Source organism: Hylaeus volcanicus, chromosome 4, assembly GCF_026283585.1.
Source record: "Hylaeus volcanicus isolate JK05 chromosome 4, UHH_iyHylVolc1.0_haploid, whole genome shotgun sequence".
NCBI lineage: Eukaryota > Metazoa > Arthropoda > Insecta > Hymenoptera > Colletidae > Hylaeus > Hylaeus volcanicus.
In genome coordinates this window covers 16,127,840-16,153,980 of record NC_071979.1, presented here as the reverse complement: position 1 = coordinate 16,153,980, position 26,141 = coordinate 16,127,840, and the positions used below count along the sequence as shown (strand labels likewise).

General features: G+C 40.8%; 1 protein-coding gene across 3 annotated transcripts in view; it reads left to right on the top strand.

Annotated features, from left to right (window-relative positions):
• The window catches only part of LOC128876009 (fat-like cadherin-related tumor suppressor homolog), a 506,666-nt gene that overhangs the window by 421,040 nt on the left and 59,485 nt on the right, over positions 1-26,141 (top strand). For all 3 annotated transcript variants that reach the window (XM_054122090.1, XM_054122088.1, XM_054122089.1), the window contains exons 4-5: positions 19,482-19,588; positions 20,857-21,061. In XM_054122090.1, the coding sequence (XP_053978065.1) occupies positions 19,482-19,588; positions 20,857-21,061 (312 nt within the window). The remainder of the gene's footprint in view (positions 1-19,481; positions 19,589-20,856; positions 21,062-26,141) is intronic.

The window sequence follows — 26,141 nt, the reverse complement described above, 5'->3', positions numbered from 1 at the left end:
CCCTGTTATCCATTCTGATTCACCGCCACTGATATACATTTGTGATTTTCTTCGTTTTAAACTTTAATATTTAGAACTCTGAAATATTAGGTCCGGGAAAAAGTTCGTGGCGTTTTCTCATCAAAATTTAAAAAATATTTTTCTCCTTCTTTTTTCTTTAACACTTTCAGCGCCAGACATACTCATGAAAATATTTATAAAGCTAAAATTTTCTTTTTATACAATTGGAGACTACAATAATCTGATACTTGCATTAGTATTAGTTTTGCAAGCCGATAAAAATTCGTGAATCCTATCCAGATTTCTTTTCTTTAACACCTGATCTTCAGAATTAATTTTTTTAACTCCTTAATGAAAATCCCTGTCATCCATATATGGGTGACACGGCGATTGACGTGTTAAACCAAATAGTTTAACTCTTTGAAGTTAGGTGGGCTAAAAGCTATCCCACCTTTTGCTTACCTTTACTATTTTATTTAAAGTTTTTCATTCATGTGGCTACAGTATGAACTAACGGTAAAAGTACAATAAGTGGAATCGGAAATGTATACAAATCAAAATGCGTTAGCAAAACGTTGACACTGTTCTTTTGTGCAACTTGAATTTATGTTTTTTTTTTTTTTTTATAATCGTCTGCTTCAAAGAGTTAAACATCATTTGGGAAAGCGTTAGACCGAAGATCTAAATAAGCCACGAATTTTTTCCTTGACCCAACATTTAAAGAATATTCACACAATTGTTATTCTTCTAACCGGCACGCGCTTCAAACACCGTCAAATTGTGACGAATCGATTCACTGTGCGCAAAACACGTTGCAAGACGACCGAGCTTAATTCCATAATTAACATTTCAATTTAACACCTCGATAAGCCCGGTGGCTAATAAATTTACAATATCGAACCGTCTGGCTCGAAGAATTGTAAAGGAAAATATAAAAATCCACCTCTCTGTCGCGTAACACTTTTTTTTATCGCTTAATTGGATCGACGTTAGCGGAACGGCTTCTCCTAATTAGCGACTTAAACAAGCACAGGGAAAAACTCGCGCTCGAGTTTGATCACAATAAGCGCGAAACACTCGAACGCACGGATCCGTGAGGCTGCCCACGGAAAATATACAGTGAATGCAAAAAGTATTTGCTCTAAATTGAAATGGAAGTTTCCGTAAAGAAGTTCTATTACGATTTTTTATAGCTAAAATGACGACACCTATGAATTTTTCAAAAATATTAAATTCATCATTATTTTTGCCTAGTTCAGTTGAAATTTCGTTTAATTGTCCTTTATTTATTGTTGAATATTAAGAACTCTTTTATCATCGCTCACTTTTACTACATTTACTGGACTATAATGCTCGTGAAGGAATTTCTAGGCGCGACTGGACCAGCGCGAAAATGTCAAAGACTCCTTCGGTATTTCGTTCACGTTGCATCGTTTCCGTTTCACGCGCTCCAACGTGTCTTTTCCGCTCGGTGTGATTTCTTTGTCGAGGCCTTGGATGACCGTTTCGTCGATTTTTGAAAGGCACATTTCGTTTGTCCTTTTTCCAGCATCCTTTCTCTGTCCGTCGTTTCTGTCTCTTTGTAATTCTCCCCTTTTCGACGACAAACGAGCTACGAGAGGAAATAATCGACGCGATCCGTGAACGTGCGTGAACTCCTAGAAAATGGGAAAAAGAAATTTACTATTCGACAGTTTACTCCGTTGATATTATTTTCTATGTTTGTCTGCTTGTTAATTATTTATTCCAATTATTCATTAAAAATTGTTACTGCAACGTAGCTCCGAAAAAAAGATTAAAGAAGCTAAATAAAGGATGTTTGCTGGAACCACAATGTCTTGTTATTATTTTGTCTTGATCTCACTAACGTAGCCAAGTCTTGAGGATCCTTAGTAAGGTATAATTTTGAGCCCTTTATTCTCCAAAAAAAGATGAAAGAAGCTAAATGAAGGATGTTTGCTGGAAAAACAATGTCTTGTTATTTTTTTTGCCTTGATCTCAGTGACGTAGTCATTTCTTGAGGACCCTTAGCAAGATATAATTTGGGCCCTTTATTTTCATGAAGGAAAAGCGAGTGGCTGGAAAAGTAGAAGGCAGACTTTTCGATTTTCCGGAGGCAACTCTCCTCTGTTTCTCTGATCCCATAAGCCTTTAATGGGTCTATTTTTTCGCTTCGACGACGTGGAATATCGATCATCCTCAAAATTCGCATTTCCAGGTACGACTGAACGCAATCTGGCGGGGCGAGAGACGGATCATCGAATTCGTGGCGAATTTTTGTTTCACCAAACGCGATACAAGCTCGTTTTTGTTTGAATTTCGCCCCAAAGGTGGATCGAAAATTTTTGTTATATTTTCCCCATGCATTCTGTTTCGCTCGGCGGTTGGTGGAATTGACTTCAAACTTCGTTCACCGTTTGCATGATGTGTAGAACACGAGTGAAGTTCGATAAAAGTTTAACAGAATTGGCGGCTTGTTTTCTATGTTTTCCCTCGAAGTCGTTCTTACAATTAAATAAAGACAATTTTTTATTTATTTCAATGAACATTTGCAAGTTTTTTTAAGGTGCTTCATCATCGAACACAATAAATCAACTCAGGGCAAATATTAATAAGGCTGCAGTCACGTTGGCGTCTTACGGTGTAAGACCGTAAGACCATTATATTGGCGATCGGCAATATAATAAAACATTTTATCGAGATCTCGACGAGAATTTGAAATAATCTTAATCTCGCCCAAATTTCGATATCGATCTCGAATGTTACACTACTTTGAACGCGTTTCGTTTCTCATTTTGCATAAGTTTTTTGCCACGTTTTTCCATTTCGCAATTTTTTTCTCCTCCTTGTTGCACGGTGAACCGTTCCGTGACAACTCGTAGCGAAATCAATTTACCCGCGGTGAAAACGTATTCGCCCGGGATACTTTTAATTAACGGAGCCTCTAGCGGCAAGATCGGGCGACTTTAATTGGTATGAGAACCGAACACGGAACGAATGAACGAGCATGCTCCTCCTGTTCGATATTGCGACAGAATAAGCTTACTGACTTGGTTGCCAGCATCTGTCGTTGAAGCTAAATTGGGCGAAACTAAAGGAGACCATGAATTTGTGGTATTCGAGTCGAAATCGTCTTCGAAGTCTAGAGTCAAGTCTACCAAGTATAAGGATTAAATATCAGTATCGACTCGAATTATGACAGATGGATGGATTAATGGAAAGAGAGGTCCACGCCATTTGCTATTAACGAAGAATATAAAAGGTTACTTAAGACTAAACTTCTCGTATTTATTCATCCAATGCAAAACAGAGACAGCTGCGAGATAACTCATAACGTGGTGATACGTGCTGGCATATGACGTTAGTAGAAAAAGATATTCGGTCAGGTTATCGATGTCTCGACAAACATTGATCATGACCAATGCGAGATAGCGTCACTCACATTCGATTGCGCAAGCGGGGAACAAGTCTTGCGAGAATTCTCAAAATGAATTATGCCTTGCACACAAGTAAATCCAGTTATCGTTTGCGTCTTGTTAAATATAACCCTAGTTGGCCAGTTCCGACGATTGAAATCTGTTTACGTAACTAAATGTTAATACACGCTATTCTGGGTTTAACCGTCTCTAATCATCGATTTAACCATGCGGATATTTCAATCGTTTAGACTTTTCTAAATTGACGGTATACTTGTAATCGGTGTTATTCAACAGGGCAATCGATAAGAGGTCTTCTAAGTTGGGCGTTTTCCTGGCCATTGGAATAGATATAGATTCGCAATGTCACCTCGAAGGGGTTCATAATAGAACATAGCCTGACATAACTCCAACTCGTTTTTAAAAATCAAATTAGTAAAAAGCTAAGCCTGATACTTCCCTTGCTCTCGACATACTACAACATCATCAACGATCCACCCCCTCTCAGAGATCGTATCCGTGGTTCTCGCGAAGCGGCGGTGCCGTAGAATTCGCGTAAAAACGCGTGCTCGCCGTTTCCTCGTACAATTACATAAGTTTCCCGCGACAATGCCGAAACCAGTCCTGCGGAACACGTCCTGGCCTGCATGTCGCGATATAATCTCGAGTCGTCTCTCTCGCCTCCCGCGGTCGTTCCCATTCCGCCTCGGCCCTTTTGATTCCCGTTCGGTGCCACCAACCTCCAGAGACAATTGCCCGTGTCCAGCAAAATTACACGAGCGCCGCGATGGCCACGGTTTCGACCGGCTCCACTCCTGGCAAAAGGTGGTACGTGTAGCACGTGTCACGTCAGACGCGTGCTATCAATCACACGCGAGGAACACGTTTCTCGGAAGCTCGACATGCTCTCCGCGTCCTGGCCGTGGAATCTCGACGATGACGGTGGCGGTGGTCGGTGGCGTGCATGCAAGCGATGTGAACAGGGTTCAGGGAGATTACACGCGTCGTGAACTGTCGAACGCCGCGACCATTCTGTCAGCAACGTCTTAATGTCCGGGAATATCGAGGAGAGGGTGTCTTCTCGAATAAGAAAAAAGAAATCAGTTGTTCGCTATCCCTCTTGGACACTCTTTAATCCACTTAGGTTAAAACAGCTGAGAGCTTCTCAATTTTAAAGAGTTTACATTTTAAATTCGTATCTACGATTGAACGAACCATTGTTAAATACGGAGGCTCCGTTTAATCGCATAAAAGAAATCGCAATTATATTAAATTTTCCGAGCGATTTGCAGGCTGAAAATATTTCACGAGTCAATTTGCAGACATTAAGACGTCAGAGAATTAAGTTCCGAGTCGGGAAAGCGACTCGGCTATCCCGATGCTTTATCGAGCCCGTTCCTCATTCTTCTTTAAAAGTCGAGTTAATATTTTTACACCGCCAGCGACAGAGGAGGGCCACCGCGATTTTATAATGCGCCTGGCACTGCGTAAATTTTGCGCAAATTCAAACTACCCACTCGATCCGAGTGGAAGTCGTTAGAATCACGCTCGAACGAGCAACGATCTTTAATCGAGGTGGGGCAATCGGAAACACCAGAGCTTCTTCGAGATAGATTCGCTTAAAAAACGAAAAAGAGTGCAGGAAGAAAAAGTACGAAGCGAAATATAATCCCTGTGCAAAACAGCAGAGCGTTTAAGCTTCGAGCGACCCAGGTATCCGGCGAGACGGTTGCATCCGGGCCAGAGTCTTCCCAACTTTTCTATTATTCCATGAAAAGTTAACGATCTTCTTCTTCGGAGGCTGAATCACCGCCAGCACCGTTGCATTGTAAATCAACGTCGATCAAATACTGGCGAAATGGCGGTCATTTGGACTGGCATTGAAATGTTTGGCAGAAAAAGAGATTTATTTTCTTTCAAGAAAATTCAATCTCTACCAGAAGGGAATTTAAATAATAAAGGTAAAGAAAGATTTTTTGCATTAAATCGTCACAGGAAACGAACAGTAGATGAAACCTTTCAACATAGAGAAGCATCGAGGAGTTGAAGCAGAGGGACGAACACGAGACAGGAGATGGAGAAAAATCGTCCAGTCATAAAACAAAGAAAATTTGGGTACAGAAACCACTCAGAGGGCAGTGTAATTGTAGCTTGATGAACACTGCTAACCGAGAATGGGATTCACCGAGCGACTCTTAACAGACACAGAACTCCTCTCTGCTCCGTAATCAGCCACTTTTCTACCTTTCCCATCCTGCGGCCGCTTCGTGTTATTGACACCCTTATTTTTTCTTTCTTTCGCCCGCGCTATCCCTTCCAAGTACACGCTACCCCGAAACCTCAATTATCTCGACGCCCATTACACGGATGCTTGATCAACCAGACACTTTATTTTCTAAGCGCGTTTCCACGTGCGCGTGAACGGAAACTCGATCGATCCTAATTCCCTCGCGAAAACTGGCAACTGGCAACGCTTTCCTTCGAGCTCCTCCACTTATCTTGCCTAAATCGAGGTAGACGATAAAGTGGAAGGATCGAAGCGTGTTTCGGCCCTTTCGCCAATGGAGCAATTCTCGACGTGAGGATTGCGTTAATGGGGCTGTTATTACATCGAGTAGGTTGTTTATTAGATTGGATCTATGTATTTGAGTGCAGATAACACGAAACGTAACGACATTTCATTTATACCTACTTCTACTGAAATCGATCAAATGATTGGTATTAAAGACACTTTTTTCAATTGAATGCAAAAACACTTCACGTGGTATTAAATTGAATAACACATCAAAAAATTGTATACAAGAATTGAGCACAAGTTTGAAAACATTTGAAAGAGGGATTCTTCATCATATTTTACTGGAATTTTTACTGATCTTATCACCCTCGTTCATAAATACGTAGACATTTTCACTACCTTCAATGAAGAATTAATATACCACGAAAATTATAAAGCAAATGCCGCCGGCGGTTATTGTTGTTTTTTTTTTGTTTTATGTGTATGTTCGCAAATGTTAAATTATTTCGTGAATTTACATAAAGTTTTTTTAAATTAATTCTTAAAAAATATAGCCGGGTCCTGGCGACATTTGACTGCGTAGACGTGCGGACGTTAAAGTGTTAAGGAAGTGTCCATATACTTCTGAGCTGGGGTATACATCATTTTTTAATTGGCAAGGAAGACGATTTAATTAACTTATACAGAATTGAATGACATAGGATCATTCATAAATGCAACTATTCTATATGATAAATTTTTATATTGAAGAGTAATAAAATCCATGATGCTATCGAGTGAAAAGAAGAAATATACCTAGCTCGAAGTTGCCCAACGGAGGACAACATTTTGCCAAGTCAGTTCGCTGAAGGTTGGCGAGGAGGATTGCGCGGATGACAGGAGGTATTGGCTTCCGAAGGACGAAAGAACAAAGAAGACGATGGCGGTACACGGCGAAGGCGGACCTCGCGGCACCCTATAGCCGACATAATTCCTGGTAACCGACTTTGTACGTCGTCGACAGAAAAGCGTCCCCGTATTATAGGGGTCTAACGACGTTCCCAGGAGTGATTCTGATAGGTATTTTCATAGCTGAGAAGCTGTTTTCCCTCCGTTACTCTGGAACCTACCCTAAACCCAGGAGAAACGCTACTCTTTTTTTTTCACTCGACCCTTTCTAGGACGCTTTTACGGGCCTTCTCGAACGTCCCACGAATCCGTAGACCTCCACGAAACGAAGGAACGAACAGTGGGGTCGGTGATAGTTTATATTCGCGGAGATACGACCGCTCGTTCGATCTAATTAAAGGCCCAACGAGGAAACGAAGGATTTTTATGAGAATCGTGGCTCGGAGCTACTGAAGCCCGGCTTGCGCCAGCCTCCGGTACACTGGCGAGTAATTTAGGTTTAACGAAGAGAGGTCGAATGTGCTTCCGATGAGATAGCAGACCTTATTTCGCCGGCTGTTAATTTTACTTCGGTTAATTTGTTCAAATCCGTTTGGCTTTCCCAGGTGTACTGGGTAGACTGAAAATTGCTACAGAACCGAGAACTCCGAGAACAGTAGCGAACCAAAATTTCTAAATAAATCGCTTTCGCATTATTGGTATCATCAGCAGCAGTACCGATGGTAGCAGTCGCTTTGTAATATCTTTATCACGCTAATTGTGGTACAAGAAAATGTAGCAAAAATTGAATCAATTCCCGTCGACACTGCTCTTCGAGTAACGGAAGAAAAAATATCTGGGAACGATGAAGTTCAGGGCTCGGGAGTTACTTGTGTTTGTAATGGCCTCGGGACGAAATATGAACGGCAGTAATGAATTTACATACACCAGCGAAAATAATGGTCGCAACCGGTACGTACGAACTCGTTAAAATAAAACATTGCCAAGCCTCTGATGATTGCAGTGCAACTGTAGACAAAGAACGTCGAGATAACGAACTTTTTTCCCTCCCCTTTCCATGGCTCTTCCATTTCTCCAATAATTATAATTATTGTTTTGCGAGAAAGTAATTGTCGGACTTTTAAGAACAGTACCTTGTTTCCATTTGTAGACTAAAACATTTTGAGAATTTGAGAGGTTGGAAAGATAAAGTACCCTATCGATAAGGCTCGGTAAGGGACAAGACTTTATTGGTACACTCATCGATAACCGAGGTTTCTATCGTGTGTACTACATTGCTGACAGAGTATCTTATCGATGGTGTAATAATATTTTTCTCTTATCACACTGAAGACGAAGATGTATCTATCTGTAATTGGACAATTATTTTTATCTCTTTATTTGGCGATAAAGGCTACCAGGCCTCCATCCAGGTAAAAAAGGATCAGATTTAAGAGTTAAAAGTGATCTAAAGTCTTTTAACTGCAATATTCCGATATAAAGAGAGGAAATTGCCGGCGAGGGAATTTCGCGACTCATAAGATACTCGAGTGATCGTTGACGGAGTCCCGCTGTGCCAGAAATTCCGAAAGGGAGGCCACCATTGATTATATTCTGAAGAATGCACGTACTCGACGGGGTCGTTAAACTCGATTTACATGACCCGATGAAAGAAAGGGTATGCCACGAGAACGCATGCGTTTCCGGTACGAACATTTTCAACGCGGATACGGTGAAAGGCCAGATTCTAACGGAAGCCCAATGCAACCTTCCACGAAAATTTAATAAGTTCAAGCCGAACGTAATTTTAGCTTCATAGGAATACAGGGGATGAACGAGTGGTTCTTAATATAATATGGATTATACCTAAATCTGATATTAACGGTAATGCGATGTAACAAAGTGCAACGTGACTCTCAAGGATTTGAATAGGTTTCAGTAAAATTCAGCTAAAACCAATTTTTATAGGAATTTATGCCCCCATGTATGCGCCTACTGTTATCGATTAAACAGTTACAATTAAACGAAACGATACTAAACAGCCCCCATGCATCCTCAGCCCACTCAGCCCGCTACTTCAATTACGTTGTATACAGGAAATTTGAATCGAAATTTTAAAAACGTTCATTTCATCGGTCGTAATAGGAATAGAGTTAAACGAACTTCTCGCGCATTTCCTTGCTCTTCGACGTGCAAATACAAGAATGATAAAAAGGTTAATAAAGACTATCCATTGAGCCAACAGACACACCGTTTGCGATTCGGGAAATGCAAACAAACGGCGATGAAATGGTTTTGACGCGCAACAGAGCCCTCGTTCGCGACGGTATAATAGGGGCAGCCAAGTAGAGCGTCCCAGAAAGAATTCTGAGTGCACACAGAAGCCTTTTGACAGTTTTGTTTACAGCGATTCCAGGCGTAATAGCGCGATCGCGCCGCGGTTGCTTTGCCCGGGCAGTCGAGGTTTTAATCGTTAAAAGCTTTTCGTGGAAACGCGTTTTCGATCGAACCCATGACAATTTGCCTCCGGCAATTTGAAATCGAAATGCAAGGAGGAATCGTTTCGAACTGGCACGTCTATTTCGCGACTGGTGGCTGCCGGCGATGCTTTTATCTCGGAACGATTTGCCGTCTGCGTGCTCTTTTTCCTCTTCCGCTGTCGAAAACCCCGCGTCCCTTTTCTGGTAAGTAACGCCACCAGCGGGCCTACGGAACCGTGAAAATCGCGTAGGATGTTATTTATTTCCGAGGATTTATGGACGAAGGAGCGTCGAAGTTCTCGCGAATCTCGCCGTTGCGATGAGTTACGAGAAAACAGACAACGAATGCGTTACAAAAGCGTGGCACGAAACGAATACAAGTCTTCGCTCGATGCTAAAGTCGAAACTGAAACTCGCTCGTGCACTCGGGAATGAATTCTTAGACCACTTCCGAAGATTACGTTACCCACTTACACGAGCAAATTTTAATGATGCAACTTAGACATTTAATTACGTTTAATAGAGTATCAAATACAAGGTAAGCGTAGAGATTACAGCGTAATTTAGTTCGCCGTGCTAAAATATCTACATACATCATTGTTTAAAAAGTTTCTTCCACCACCTGAGTCCATGGTCTACCTGAAATCCTTGCAGTATTGTTCGCTTACTCGATAGCGCTGTTTCAACCGCGCCGTTCGCTGCAGAACACGAGTACTTGCAAACCAATTGCGTAAATTACTTATTCACGGCTGCGACTGTTTATTCCGTCTACAATTACAGCGGCAGGAAACAAGTGGAGTTTGTTACAGTACCGTTTCCTAGCCGCCCAATACATTTCCTCGACATTCATTTCGCGGGAAAGATACATCAAGCAAGCACGGTAGCGCGAGTTACGCACGTACGTTATTACATGAAGCACGTAACATATTCCGAACATGCATAGAATGCTCGATAACGTCCTCATTATTCAGTATGAAACTGCAAGTGGATGTACTTTTCCGACAATGGAACACGGCGCTTGCGTAGAGCTAGACAGGTTTATATTATCTTTCTTCTTAGCCACTGAGATCATTACTTTATTAGTTCTCTGGTACTTCCGCTTTAGAGCAATTCTAACTTGCAAACTTGAGTCAGTTTTACTTGCAGAATCTATGGAAAGAATAATCTTCTCTGAAAAACAGTAAATGATTGATAATATTTGTAGTGTATGACAGACAATAATAAAGGAATCGCGCAGTGGTGGGGAGAGCTGATAGATGGCCGAGCGAGCCTGAGGAGTTAGTTGTTGTTTACCCATCACGGAGCGAACAGTGTCATAGCAAGTTAGTTAATATTTATTCCAAGTTCCCTCTACCCTATAGACGGAGAAAGAGTTTACAATATTCTTTGGATTAATTATTATAACAGATGAGCCGAGATGAGACTTTAGGCGGTTTCGGGACACGCCACAGCGTGGCAAGAAACATTCGCACGCTTAATTCTCCACATTGTAGTTTAATCAATGCGGCAACCGCGGTCGTGGGGAAACCAATCATCGCCTTATCGTGCGTAAGAAGCTTTTACCACCCGAAGGTTCCGTCGCGCAAACGAGCTTGCATTCGGGAAACCGCTTCTTAGAAACGGGCGAAAGGTGTTTCCAGGCTATTAAGCAAAGCCTTAAAACGGAGACCCACGCAAGGTGATGTTCTCGCCTCTGCAGCGCCGCAAAGAGAAGTAATCGAAGAATGAAATCTATCGTTTCACGAATCTGGAAACGTGAGACACAGGATGTTCTCGATGTGGAACATTTTTCATCGTGTAAACCCCATGACAATGACGTTGGACTATGGTACTAGAACCTGTGGAACGTAAAGATTCCGCTCGCACAAAACTTAACCATTATAGTGCCAAACAACGATATATCGTTGTTGGCAACACTTGCGAAAAGAGCAGACGACGATATATCATCGCGTATACGATGGTACCTATACGCGTTACAAAGAAACTCTGTCTGAAATTAAATTTACGTAACTTTCGTGGAATTGTAATATATTAACTAATTTTTGTATAAACAATGAATACATACATGTCCTCGAGTATCTCTAGAATACATAGATACAATGCAAAAACAATAACTATTTGAATAATTTATATAGTCAATAAGAAAAAAGGAAAAATCCACAGAAATAGACATTATTATTACGATTTTTAATTAGTACAAATATTGCAATAAATTTAGCGTTAATTTATCCTCCCATTATTTCATAATACGTTCCTTTTGGAATTTGATAAATATCATTCATACTTTAATCTTTATATTTTATTTCTAAATTACATCAATTTGGTTTGGTATTCTTCGCTTGGGTACAATTCTTTTAGTTGGCACTAAAAGAGTTAAGATTTCCAATAAGATTTCGATGCTTGAACTTTCCTTCTAAAGGTTCTCTAAATGATTCTACTTAAAGATGAATAAATTCAATATTCGCAAGACATTGGACCAGAATCAACACGAAAGAAATCTCATTTCCAACTACGTTCCCTCCTCCAAATCACCCTTAAAATCAGATGACTTTGTTCAGTTTTCATCGAAACAAATTAAACCATTGTCCTAGAGAAGTGTCCATGCTATTTCTCGATACAAGCGGCTATGGCCCATATTTACCGAAGCCCTCGCCTCCAGTGGATCCCTCGATTCACCGAGCCGAGATCGATCAGCCCAGAAGCTTCTTAGTCGCGACGTCCAGGGGCACCTCTCGCGATCAAGACGTATACAGTCGCGAGCTATTGGCAACGAGGAAACGTTTAAAGTGTCGGGGTTGAATCTGGGTTAACGATCGGCCATAGTTCCCAGGGCTGGAACTCAAGAAATGTCAGAGAGAAAATGAGGTGGATGGAGACAGATAGAATTCGATAAAAGAATGAAAGGGAGGAAAAGAAGCCGATTCACCGAAGCTAAGAATGGCGGGAGGAGGCGGAGTAGGGTGGAGGCTGAGGGGATAGGTTCGACTATAAGATTGCGCGTTTTCCGTTCGAAAGCTCATCGATCGCTTCCGTCGAGTGGAGCCATCGTTACTCGGACAAAGGCTCAAAACCCCGCGAAAGCGAATTCTGTAACTCTCCCGTGAAGCTCCTGCGGACCTTGGACGCCAAATGGCATCAGCCGTTTATGAAATGGGATAGGTCGGGCTGAAATTACCGAAGTGGAGATTTTTTCAATTCTTCCAAACACCGTTCGCTCTCGTCTTATGAACCCTGGGGATCTTAACACTTCTTAAAGGGTGCGTTACGCCTGGACGACTCTTTATTAACCCTTTGCACTCCAAGCAATTTGGCTATATCCAGGTAGTCAACTCCGAGACCATTTTTCTTAGATTTCTGAGTTATGGAATAGCCACGAAAAACTCTTTCCAGTTTGTTAAATTATACGATTTTTATTAACCAAACATACACGAATAATATTATCCTTCATTTGATTATTTATATGAAGTCGTTTGAAACAAAGAATGGAAAACTAAAGTATCTTTTAACGCTATTACTTCAATATATTGATCTTATACCTAATTGAATTTAGACACCCATTGCTTATTAAAACGTAATGATAAATTGTGGACAGTGTCACTGACCGTGAGAGTAGAACGTCCTGAAGTACTTGGGCAGTACAGGTGGCCTTAGGAGTGCAGAGGGTTAATTTTTTTTAAAAGACCGAGAAACGTTATTTGTTCGAGACTTTTTGTGTGTGATCCTCTTTACGGACCTAGCGCTCCTTCAGGCTACGCGACACCTACAAATCGTTTCGCTAGACGAACTTGACACCGCGGGACAGAAGTTATCGTGCCGCTAATCGTATTTGGCGAGCTCAGCGACGGATGGATACGTAAAACGAAGTAGTCCAAGCGCGTTTGAGTTGTCCGGTGCACTCAAACTCTTAGTTGGTAACGGGATACCAATTTTTCATCGCGTTGGTCTTTACCTTGCGGTATTTATTCGAACTCGCGATAGTCTTGCCTCGACGGCTGTTGACCTAGAAAATGCTTTCGCATCACGTTTTGTGAAAAAAGGAGTTGTAAAAACTGAAGTTCGCTATTTGCTGGGAAAGTGCGCGTTACTGGTCATGCTGCTGGATCTTGAACGCCTCGGTCTTACCTATTATTCCGACTGGTTAAATATTTTACTTCGGCGCAGATGATTCTGGAAGTATAATTTTTCAAATTTAGACGCCACCGGAGCATTCCTGCACTCCTGCATTAAGAAACCCCTCGAGTTCTGTGAAACTTCAGCGGTATGCGGTTTAAAAATCGAAACCAGCTTTCCTTTTGAGAATAGCGTTTACGTTGTTGAGAAGTTTGAAATGGAAATCTTTCTTCTAATTACTAATCGTTATTTAAATCGAAGGATTAAGCTGCATCCTCGTTTATAAATATGTGGACACTTACTATCTTCAACGAATAATTAATATATACCTTAAATTATTACTATACAACTTTTGTTGCTAAATTCTATATTGGATGTATATTTAACAACATTTAATAATATTAAATGTTCCAAGTGTTTCAAGAACTATGGGATCGTTTAGATAGAAAAGTTCAAAAAGAATGTTCAATATATCAACAACATTTATGGCAAAATATTACAAAATAAATGAGATAACATTACTTCGGATACAATGAAGAAATTAATAGTATTAAAGTTTGGTAAAAGAAATTTTAAGAATGCACAGCAGATATATTAATAGAAAGCAAACTGAACTGTTTTTTTATAATTACTAATGTGATTGAAAAAAAACTATTAATGAAATATATTCGCTAATGCAACATAAACATATCGAAACATAAATGATATAATTGATATTAATAGATTCGCGACTTTTAATGAATATTTATTTCTATTAAGGTAAAATGTCCACATACTTTCGAGCCGGGATGTGCATACACGATGATAATTATTTATTCGTTAGAGGAGAGCTTTATCTAGACAAGAATCATAGCCCATATCCGCTTTTATCGACACTGAAACGTTTAACCACCGTTCCACTGCGAATGCTTTACGACTTGGTCGTTGAAGCGATGCCTCGTTAGAAACGCGACAACTTCTACGATTAAATTGGCGGAAACGAATGGAAGATTCTTAAAGTAGTCGAGCTCTCGTCAACGAAGGTAATCGATGCAAACCTCTGGATGATTTCTCTAGCGTAATGTTTCTTATTACTTGCCGCAAAGAGTCGTTTTATTGCCTGCACCGACGTGGCGGAATTTAATGGCTCGGCTATGAAACGCCACGCGCGTCTCCTCCGTTAGATCGGTGGCGGGATCGATGGAGTACCATTGGTTATTCGTCTGTGGACAAATTGTTTATAAATTAAGAAGAAAATTTTAGAATATTAATTCATCTACCATTTTAATTTCAAATCCTAGTTCTTCGCTTAACATCAAACCAGATTGGAACATCGAGAAAGTTTCTCCCTTCGGATATTGATAAGTCTTCTTACTCGAGGAGAACAGAAGCGATTTATTACGTTCCAATAGACCGCGGTCGGATCGCGATTTTCACTTAGCTCAATTACTCGAAGACCTGTCGGTTGCCAGTCATGATTATTAAGATGGCCGATGTAGCAACGATCGCTGCAACGAGACGGAGAAGCCAACTTTGAAATTGTGCCTCGTCGACGGGCACGCAAACTCGAGATGGTGGGGAAACCCGATCCCAAACGTTGATTATCCGAAGTTGTGAATTCGCAGCAGTTGAGGCGGCGTTGATTTGTTCCTCGCGACGAACGTGGAGCACCGAAACGGCAGGGAACAGCGGACCGAAGGTGACACTGTAATTAAGCGACGTCGATAGGTTGAAAAACTAATTTCCTCGTGGCTGAGAGACATCGGCCGAATGCTGGGCTTCAACTGTGGTTTCTCTCATGGAACACACTAAACTCGTTCCCCATAAATGCGAATCGTTAATTTTAATTCCACCAGGATCCACGGAAACGTCTAATTCGCGGCGCCAGAGTATGTTCTCAAGTATACATCGAGTTGTATTTAATTCACATTGCGACCAAGGACACTTTAACTTTTTCCATTAACCTTCCTCCATGTAGGTTTTTGCCTGTATGACCTCTTCAGCGGCTGGAAACTTGCAGAATCGACGGACTGTTGAGACTAAGGAAGGAGTTTTCTGTGGGCACCTGGTGTTACAATCCTGGAAGAAATTGAACTTGCATTCTTACGCGAGAGAAAACTTCATTTCATAGTTCACTAGCCCATCAAAAACGGAACGACTGTTTTTAATTACTCCTTAAGGGGTTAGGTCTAGTTAGGATTTTCAAAAAATCGATTTTTTTGCATTTTCTTAAAATATGATATCTTAAAAATATTCTCGGCAAATTTCAAGTTAATCCGATTAATAGTTTTCGATATATCCTAAAATTGCTAAAGGCAATGATGAATAGAAAGGGCTTTGATTAATTACAAGATTAATTATTAAACTAATGATTTCTGTTTGTTGGATTGATTTTTGATGAACCAGTAAAAAGTTATGATGGTCACCGCAAAGCTCTACTTGTGGAATAGGGTTCAACAAATATGGCAATAACTCTGTCTACAATAAATATTTTGTCTTGAAATTCTTGTCGAATAAAGTTAAAACATTGTATAATAACTTAATCTTATTTGCTTTATAAAATATATTAAACTACTATAAAAAGATATTATTTGTAATACCCATTTTTTTCACGTCGCTGACTAGACCTAAGCCCTTAAAACCAAATAGCCTGCGCCATATAAACCTGTGATGTTATTTAAGCGAAAAACTAGTGCACGAAAAGTGAACATCCCACTTCGAGAGTGCAGCTGCGTCTGCGACGATCCTCTAGTGACGGGACTCACCCTATGTTGCAAACCCCCGTACCACTCGCGTTCACGGTAGTAAATTTAATATATTCTCCCACTTGCTCGCTATTAAACTCAGCACGTGTCTACGTCGGTCTCAGCTACCACCGAATGAGAAACGAAAACACGTGTAACGTGTATGCTGCGGGAACGCACGGTGATGGGGTTGAGGGTAGCGTTTGCTCTGCGCGTGGAAACTTCCTCGTAATTAATTAGGGTACGACTTGGTTCTGACGCTGTAAGGAAATGGTGCTAGAAAATATTCGTGTAATCTAGCTAGGACAATAATTTTAGAATATCGTTGTTACGCCTCTCAAGTAGAGAGTGGTAGGAAACGTTTTAGTGTATGAAATAAATATAAATACTTCGGTTAGATTACGATTTAATATTTTTACTATTAACCCTTTGCACTCCTAAAGCCACCTGTACTGCCCAAGCACTTGAAGGCGTTCTACTCTCGCGGCCAGTGGCACTGTCCACAATTTATCATTAAGTTTTAATAAGCAATGGGTGTCTAAATTCAATTAGTTAGAAGATCAATATTCTTAAGCAATAGCGTTAAAAAATACTTTACTTTTCCGTTATTTGTTTCAAATAACTTTATATAAATAATCAAATGAAGGACTATATTATTTGTGTATGATTATGTTTGGTTAATAAAAATGTAACATTCTAAAAAAAAATCGCATAATTTAACAAACTGCAAAGAGTTTTCGTGGCCATTCCATAATTCAGAAATCTAAGAAAAATGGTCATGGAGTTGACTACCTCCATATAACCAGATTGCTTGGAGTGCAAAAGGTTAAACTGTATAATAAAAATGTTGAAGAACCCTAAAAGACTAGTCTCTGAATCTCATTCGTTCTTAATTCAAACACTTCGTGTTCGTGTTATCGAAACACCATTCGCAAGAACAAGGATTCACGCGACCAGCTCAAACCCATCGCTGGATTGATTGAATGCTACCGAAATCTGAGCATCACGAGCCGTTGGCCAAGAAAGTAAATCGAATACGAGCTACCCTGAATGGAATTATCGTAGGGAAGTCTCCCAAGTCGAGTCTATCGTTGATCCATATGTAGGAAGAAGAATCTTTATAGGCTAAGAAGGAACTTGCTTGAATAGAAACTGGTGGAATGCCATTTGAGTCCAGGGTATTTACGTCGATCTTTCGTCTCGGCTTAACATTCGATTCGTTCGACTAGATGCTTCCACCCAGAACCGAACGTCTTTACGTCTACCACGTATGTCCGCCAAGCAGCTTTGGAGACATGTTCGCGAGCAGATTCACAATCAAATAGAATCTTGATCATTGCAATCTCGAATATTGCGCGAAAATCTCGTTCACTGGATGGTGTCGACAAGTGAAGAGATTGGTCGCTAAAACGTAAATAAGATTGCAGAAATGGTAATAGCGAGGATATAATGTACTGTAGATACACTATAGACTGTTCATTGTCTTTTTTATTGAAAAATAATTCTGAAGCGCGTATTACAGCGGATCAGAGGTTAACTGAACCGCGAAGATGCAGTAAGAGCTTAAGGGTAACAAAGTTCGTACGAACGTGTAGGGCGATAAATAAGAAGTTGTTAAAGCTAAATGTCCGCCATTTTGGAGCAAATATGTGGCACGAAAAAACACAAGCACCATTCTCGCGGAGAAATACGTGTAGCACGTAATTCTCAGAGATGGATGCTATCAACCTGGCTACCTCCAGAATTGGAAGAATAACCCAGACGTTCCGTAAAGCTGTTCCTAGGTACTCTTCCGAGTATTTCTTTCGTAATATACTACTCTTTAACTGTTTGAAATTGCGCCAATCGCACCTTCGTGCTCGGTTTTTCATTTATCCTCGTACAAAGCAAGTTCTTAACCCTCTACCAAGCAAGTTTTTTTCCTCTGCAAACGACTTGCAAGGCATTTACTTTGATACTTCAGGTTGATGGTACGGTAACCGTCATCAATATTGTTATTGATTATCAGAGACATTATACAATTAAGACGTATACTTCATCTTGTGAAAATACTAAAATTATTTGGTAATATGTTGATATATTAGCATGTTACCTGAACGTTACACGAGTCCATAGAGGGTTAAGTAATTCATCCAAACCATTTGTAATTTGTTAGACTCGAGTCCCCTGTACACGTATCAAAACAACAGACGTACCGTTACATCAATTTTCCACTTGTCACCCTCCGCGTCCAATCTAGTTCTACTTCTCTGCTAGAATCAATTTTGTGTCTCAACGAACATATACTTCCCTTTGGAAAAATTGCTGAAGCTCTCAAATGAAAATAGCTTTATACCTACCAAGCAACTATTCGATATTTGTATAGTTTAAAAGTAAACAATTATTAACATCATCTCACAATCTCTCCAATAAAAACACCAAGTGCTCGTCGAACAGTATACCCCAAACTTTTTAATCAGCAGCTTATCGTACACCCAACGATCGGTCTGCCCAAGAGCACGCGTAATTAATGAAGATGCTGTGGTGAAATCCGAAGATGTAATTACTGACAGAACAAATCGGGAGTAATCTTGATTACGATCTACATCTGCTCCCGTATGTAACATCTCGGATTGCTAATTAATCGGGGCCGCCACTCCGCTCCGTTACTGTTGGTATCGGTCCGCTATCTTTCACATTAATACCTCAATAAAGCAACCGGGACCTCCATTGACGGTAAACATCGAGATAAAAAAAAAACAGACGGGCTGCAGGCTGCTGGAATCTCGCAAAAACGATGGAAGACACGCGGAACAGCGTGTCCCGACGTGTTAACACCAGGAATGCAGTCCAATTTTTGCTCTATCCGGGCGCACGGCTGGCAACTCGCCACGTACGTGCACGTCATTTCATATCGGTCCTTGTTGCCAAGCTATCTTGCAAGGTAGTAATACCAACTTCTAGACTCCTTTCCTTTTTTTCTACCCTCCCATTTTTCGGTGCTAGGAATAAAAAAGCTACGGAGAGTCAACTAATCCGGAACCACTGGTTGACAGACTCAACTGACGTATTATTTATATTTTTAATATTTAGTGCCCTGGAAATTCAAAGCATACATTGAAATAAAATTATTTATATCTAATTTCTCCCGGAACGACCTATTTCCGTCCTGTTCGCGTCTCCCTGAGCGCTGTTATCGAAAGTCGAGATGAAAAGGTTTACTGATAGCGAGCCGATTTTTCGCTCCTCTTGTTTTGCAAGCCTGTGATCAGGTATATCCTGATTTCCTTTTAATTATCGGTGAACGTTGAAATCGAATCGGCCGTTCAATGCGGCAGCGGTCGTTCGAAAGCTCGATTTTGCTTCACGTTTTTATTTCGTTTTGTTTCAGGAAATATCAGGACCAGAGCCGTGTTGGACGTAGAGTCGAAGAGAGGATACTGGCTGACAGTGTACGCCCAAGATCATGGTGTCGTTCCCCTGAGCTCGAATCTGCAGGTTTGTATGCAAAAATGAACGTCCACTTTCTTTTGTAATATGGTTGATATAAGATTAGAATTTTAAAATGATTTTTTAAATACGAAATTTATTGAAAATTTAATTTGGATTTGCCAACGTTAAAGCGCAATAAATTCTGGATGCAACAAAAAAAAGACACCCGTCACAGTCTTAACCCATTCACTGCCAACTACGAGATGCCTCGTAGTTCAAATAAGTTTATAGCCTTTTGAGTCGCGAATTATTGCAAAAGAAGATCGTAAATTTTCTTTTGAAAGCAACAAATTTAATATCACTTTTTATTATCAAAATAATAACCGAGATTACACATCTGTATTAACCAGTTAAGTGCGTTCGACGTGTATAACGTCGGACCAAAACTCTACTGCAATGCGGTTGACGTGTCGTGTAAAATAAAAAATTACCATTGGCTATAAAAACTCGAAATTTCTATAAAATGTAATAAGAATATGATATGGTGGTATGTTTCCATTATATTACCAAACCACCTATACATTTTATATGGAGGGCATTATATGGGACATTTCCAAGTTTTATACCGGCTACTCTATCGAAAGTAAATCCCCTCCGAAGATGTGTCGTCTGTTTAAAAAATAAAAAACTTAAGAAGTCAAGATATTGGTGTACGACCTACGAAGTGACACCTTGTGTATTTTTTGACAATTTTCAAGCTTTTATTAAGAATAACATATTCAAAGAGGAATTGTTAACTTTTGTGAAATAAAAGTGTAATCCTTCCTCGTTTTTCGTAAAATTTACAATGCAACCATTTGCCTTGCGTCTGATGTGAATACTCGTCATTGGTCGATTTTAACTCTGCACTCTGTGGAGCTCTTTTAAAACTAAGTTCCGCAGTTAACAGGTTAAATCTTGGCGTCCAAGGCGAAACGCTTCAAATTTACCTGGCAGTGAATGGGTTAATCAAGCGTCTAGTCACTTCTATAACGTATCGATTCATCAGTTTGGGATTATTTGTAAAATACAGAATTCGAGGAGCGAAAAATCAAGGTAAAACGCACTCGTTAAGCGCGAAGCACGTCGTAACGTTTGTCGAACGCTTCGTTCACTGCGAGTAAACGAGATTCGGCGATGTCGAGGGAGGGTTTGTTCGAAAAACTCTCGAACGCACAATGGATTTCGCTTTCCGCGACGTGGGGCGATTTTTTTCGAATTTTTTTCGCCATCGCGAATTACATGCCCGTCGAGACGGTCGCCTCGTAAATAATTCACAGCCGGTTTCTGTGCAGGTGTACGTGGAGGTGTTGGACGAGAACGACAACACCCCGTTGACCGAGGTTCCGGTTTACTATCCCTCAGTGGCGGAAAACTCTCTAGCAGGTGTGAGCGTTCTCCAGATCCGAGCGTTCGATCGTGACGTCTCGGACCAACAATTCACTTTTTCCATCACGAGTGGCAATCCAGAGGGTTATTTTCTCATCAACTCCACTACTGGTAAGTTCCGCATGGTCAGTCGCGTTGGGAGAGCAATATCTTGGCCGGAGAATCAAAATGGATTGCTTGGCTGCGACCGCCTCCATCGCCTGTAACGAGATCGATTTTTCCCAGGACGATGATTTTAATGGGCTGTCCCGAAAATAGACCACCACGGCCACGATTACTTCACAATTTCAATCGAAGTAGCCCTCGATAATTTACACGAATGAGACTCGCTACCGCGGGAATCGAAGTAACGAGAAGATCTCGAGGCGAGGGACACGAGTAACGAACTTGATATTAGATTTTAGCGTCTTCTACCGAGTCCAGGAAACCGCGATGAAGACATTATTTTAATTGCACTTTTTTCTAAGAGATGAATTCTTCGAGTCGTATGGAATCAATCCCATTAGTTTCATTAAAGAAAATTGCAAAGAACGAAGGAAAGAATTGCTAGCTAAGAGATAGATTAATATTAATATTGATCAAAAAGGGGCGTGTCTCTCTTCGTCGGATTAGTTTATGAAGTACATCGCCTACATTACGTAGTGGAAAAGAATCGCGTGCCGATTCGAGGATTAATAGCGTAAAAGTGAGATATTATTTAACGAAATGATACGTTTTCGCCTGGTGTCTGGCAATAACACGAAGCGATAGGGAATATTCGCGTGTCCCGTTCGGCTTTCACGTTCCGTAAAACGGCCTAAGTGACTCACCGCATGCAAGCGGAAGGAAAGGACCATTGTTTTCGCCTTACGCGGTAACGTATGCAAATTTGCTTTGATCGAACTTCGATTCATTATTCATCGTTCCGCTCGGGTCGGTCGCGTCAGCCTGCGGAATTATGAAACGATGAAAAGTCAGAATCTCGTTATTGAGAAAAAGCGATTACAACGCTATTATGGGACCCCGTAGGATATTGCACACGAATAGACACGCATACAAAATGGGCGTGAATCAATTTTAGCGTGTGAAAATTTGCCATACAAATTTGATTCGATCCTTCTCGAGTGATCTTACCGGCGCCATGGGAGCGATTAAATCAGACTTTTAAATGAGCAGAGGGTGAAATTGAAGTTTTAATTCGGACCTCGGTGCCGATATTAAGAAGCCGCCACCGTAATGTTTCTTGAGTAGATTTTTCTAATTACTTTCATTCGACTTCGAGACCCAAAGATATGGCAATTAAATTTAAGTTTAAATTGAATGAGTTGATTCCTCAAAGACGATAATATTTACTTTGGAGCAATAAATATTAAAAGGGGACAGCAAGTGTGAAAATATTATGTCAGTCGTATACGTTAAGATGGTCACGTCAAGAGTGACACTCTTTACATTTACCGCGGAGGAACCGATGCACTAATGGTGCAAATGCGACTACAGTGTACAGTTCAGTGTCTTTCTTTTCTGAATGCAGACTGCATCTTGCAGGTCAATTCGCACCTTTTCGGTCACACGGTACGCACTCAAACACCTTCTTTTCAATATACAGTATCTTCCACGCGATGCAAGCTTACATACACATATACTTCAAGCTATAAGGGATCGTTCAAAACAAAAGATCGGAAAAAAAAGGAAAATGTTTCACAATTGTGATGAAATAGTGAAAAAGATTACTTTAATAATATTCAAACAGAATAAACACTGAAAAGCCCAAAGAGGGCCATAATGTCTTCAACACTACAGATTATTCGAACCCAAAGAACTTCATACTGATACAAAGTTTTCCTTAGGATGCCAAAATCAGTACGCATTCCAGTTCAACTCGGTGGTCGTTAATTACAAACGACCGCAACGGAAAGCCTCCGTAATTAGACAATCGTAATTACACACCCATCCGGTTAAACGAAGTCTTCCCGTCCCTGCTTTCTTCCGCGAATTTCGTAAGCAGCCATTTATCCCCAGTCATCTCGAAGATCGATGCGAGACGGGGCGGAAAATCGCTTACGCCGGTAGGAGACGGTTTGTAATTAAAAAGTCGAGCGTCCTCTGATTCGTATTCATCGGCCTTTCCATGCTGCGCGAAACTTTCCTCGGCTCGGATTCATGGCGCCGAATTATGAAAACTTTCTCCGCGGTTTCGAGCTTCTTTTCTGCCTGTTTCATGCTCCTGCGAAAGGCCATCGAGTACGCAAGCTGCATCACCACGCGTGGCTAAAAGAGTATATCAAAACGTTAAGCTTGATCGGAGATTTCAAGATTAACGATATCGTCAAGATGTTCCCTATCGTAAATAATTACGAAACACGATTATAACCCAGTGTTGAGGATACGATGAGAATATACGAGTTTCGTATAATGAAGAAACGAGATTATCATTCACAATCCGATCCGATCAATAACGGACAGTGAGAACCGTAAAAAAAAGGCGATACAAACGACGCAAAGAAATCAACAAATTCAATACATACGTATATTAGACAGTTCCGTTACCGTTCGAATTTGTTTTCACGCAACGAAACAGAGAGGTAAGAGATGAGTGTCGAGGTAATCGGTCGAGGTATACGGTAGTATAAACGCGGCATTTAAATTTAGACATTTCCAAAACTCCTAGATAATGATTCTTGATGTATTTTCTATAAAATCAATTCAGAATCTAACACCCCTAGTTCCTGTTCTTGCGGACAGAAATGACAGACCAAAAGGACATCGTGTCATCGCTAAGTGTCGTTGAGGTTATCAACTGGGCGAACAATACGTCCGCGTGGCCCTCGAAAAGTGTTCTCGGTTGCTTGCTTTTATCGTCGATTCCTCGAGTGCATTCACGCTGCGATAAATACGTGTTCTACTCGTTTTTACTTCGCCAGGAGGGCCGCATTAAAGCGACGCCGCTCCGTTGACCACGTTTTTGCTTTATCGAACGCGTTCCGCGGCTGACCGACTGTCTTGGAAATAAATCGTGCAGCCGCGTTCACGCTGAATTTATCCCTTATCGCGCGTCTGGACATGCGTACGGTAAGATTCTGAAGGGGTATACCTTCCCCCCAACGCGTAGACGAAATTTCAACGAGAAGGATTTTGTTTAGGAACAAGTGTCGTAGCGCTAGTGGAAACTAAACGTAGCAGTCAATACGTTTGAATGAAATATCAGAAACCATCCGTTACGAAATCATAGTTTTCACGGTATAGATATCGTGATTTGCCTGGGGCAGTGTGGTCGTTCGGATTCCAGCGGCGTCCAAGCATCAAATTCTCGCTGGAATTCGAAATCGGCTTACCGAGCGCGGTAAACGTGTAAAACCATGTAACATTTTACGCAACGCGCTCCCGTCGAGGTCATTCCCCGCCATATTTATTCGAGATTATTGCGCTTTTGTCGGAGTTGCAGCGACGATCCGCGGATAAAGAGGGTAGACGCGGAGAAGAAAGAAACACCGGGCGCATTCAGATTTCCCCTAATGATAGCATTACGACGGAACAAGATGGCGAGAATCGAAACGAGCTACTACCAGATGCTGCGGATCCACCCGCGGAGAATGAATAGGTCGTTTACCCGGGGATCCAGCGGGTATTTTGCAAGCCAAAAACGAACGTATACTTTCCTACGTCTAGCAAACGTGAAATTGATACCGCGATATCGATTTTTCACTCACTGACCGTGTTAATGCGATTCATGGGTCGATCCAAAGAACTTTACGAGTGAAAGAAAAAATTAATCGAGAAGGACATCCTCTTTGGGATTGAAGCAAAATTAATTTCAAGCTGAGATAGAAATTGAAGTATCCTGCAGTTCACATACTAAAGAACAGTTAAGGAAGTTGGGTGATTGCAAAAAGAAACAGTTTAAGAGTAGGAGGTAGAGTGGCTCGGTGTCTCCGAGTGCCTCATAAGCCTGCAAGCTATCCGAGGAAACACTCGGAGTTAGGCGACTCTGCAAATATAATCCCACTACTTATAACCTGGAAGTTATTCCATGAAACTGTTCGAGTCAAGCCTAGATTCAAGTTAGACAAAGAAGGTATCACCACTCCGTGTGGAACTAGAAGTCAACCGTCCATTATTGCCAAGAACAGCCTCCTCGACGCTTCCTGGACGGCATGCTCGTGGTTTTATCATTCTCTGTATTATAGTAGTTCCTAGCGCGTATCGCCTTTTTATTTATGGTGCGCCTAGGCCCTAAACTTATCCGACACAGCACTGCGCAGCGTTATTTCAATCCTTAGCGCCGAAGGAACTCGAGGAAGTCCGATCGCATAATCTAAACGAAGGACGAGACCTAACGGGACACGATGCATTGCATCTGCACCTTTCGCGATGTTGCATTATTCTCTGAGTGTTGCTAACCCCTTCGCGAATAGAAATTAACGATTACATGTTTCTACTTTATTTGAATAGACCATTATGTAATACTTCGATTTACCTTTTGGTATTTATCTATGATTTAAAGGCCGACGTTTCATAGATTGTTATTAAAATTAGCTTTGTAATATGAAAGTAAAATAAATAAAAGAAAGGATAGAAGATACATTGATTTAGGCAGAAGGAAAGACAGTCGTGTAGAGATTTGTTCGCAATAATAAAATAAATGTGTAGCATTCCAAACCTTTACTCGCAATGTTAAAGTATTTGAAATAATTAAATGTGCCGGTGTACAAAAAGTTAAATTTGTTATCTCGAAAACAAAAAGATCCAAGAGCGAAAGGGTTAAAGAAATTACGTTTGTGCGAGGTTCATTTTTTTTTCTCCTTTCCAGTTAGGCCGACAACGAAACGAGTTCGCGGAAACGAAAATTGCATTTGGCCACGAGCCGTCCGCGTAGCGTAATATAATTCTTATCTAATAATACTTTAATACCATTTAATGCGACGAAATGCAAATGGAAACGAGGTGCCGCGATGAGGTTCGCGTCCAACGAAAATGGCGATGCACGACCGACCCGATAATGTGTCTCCCCACCTAAATATTGCAGTGTTCTTAATGCTGCGATATTATAAATCAATTCAAAATAAATATGAATAAATAAATTATTTCATAATAAAATCTCATTATCTTCAATACGCATCCTTTAAATAAAACACTACTTTTAAATAGTATTATAACACCTCCATCCAACATATAAATTACTTTTCGTTGTTACATGTTAATTTAGTTAACAATT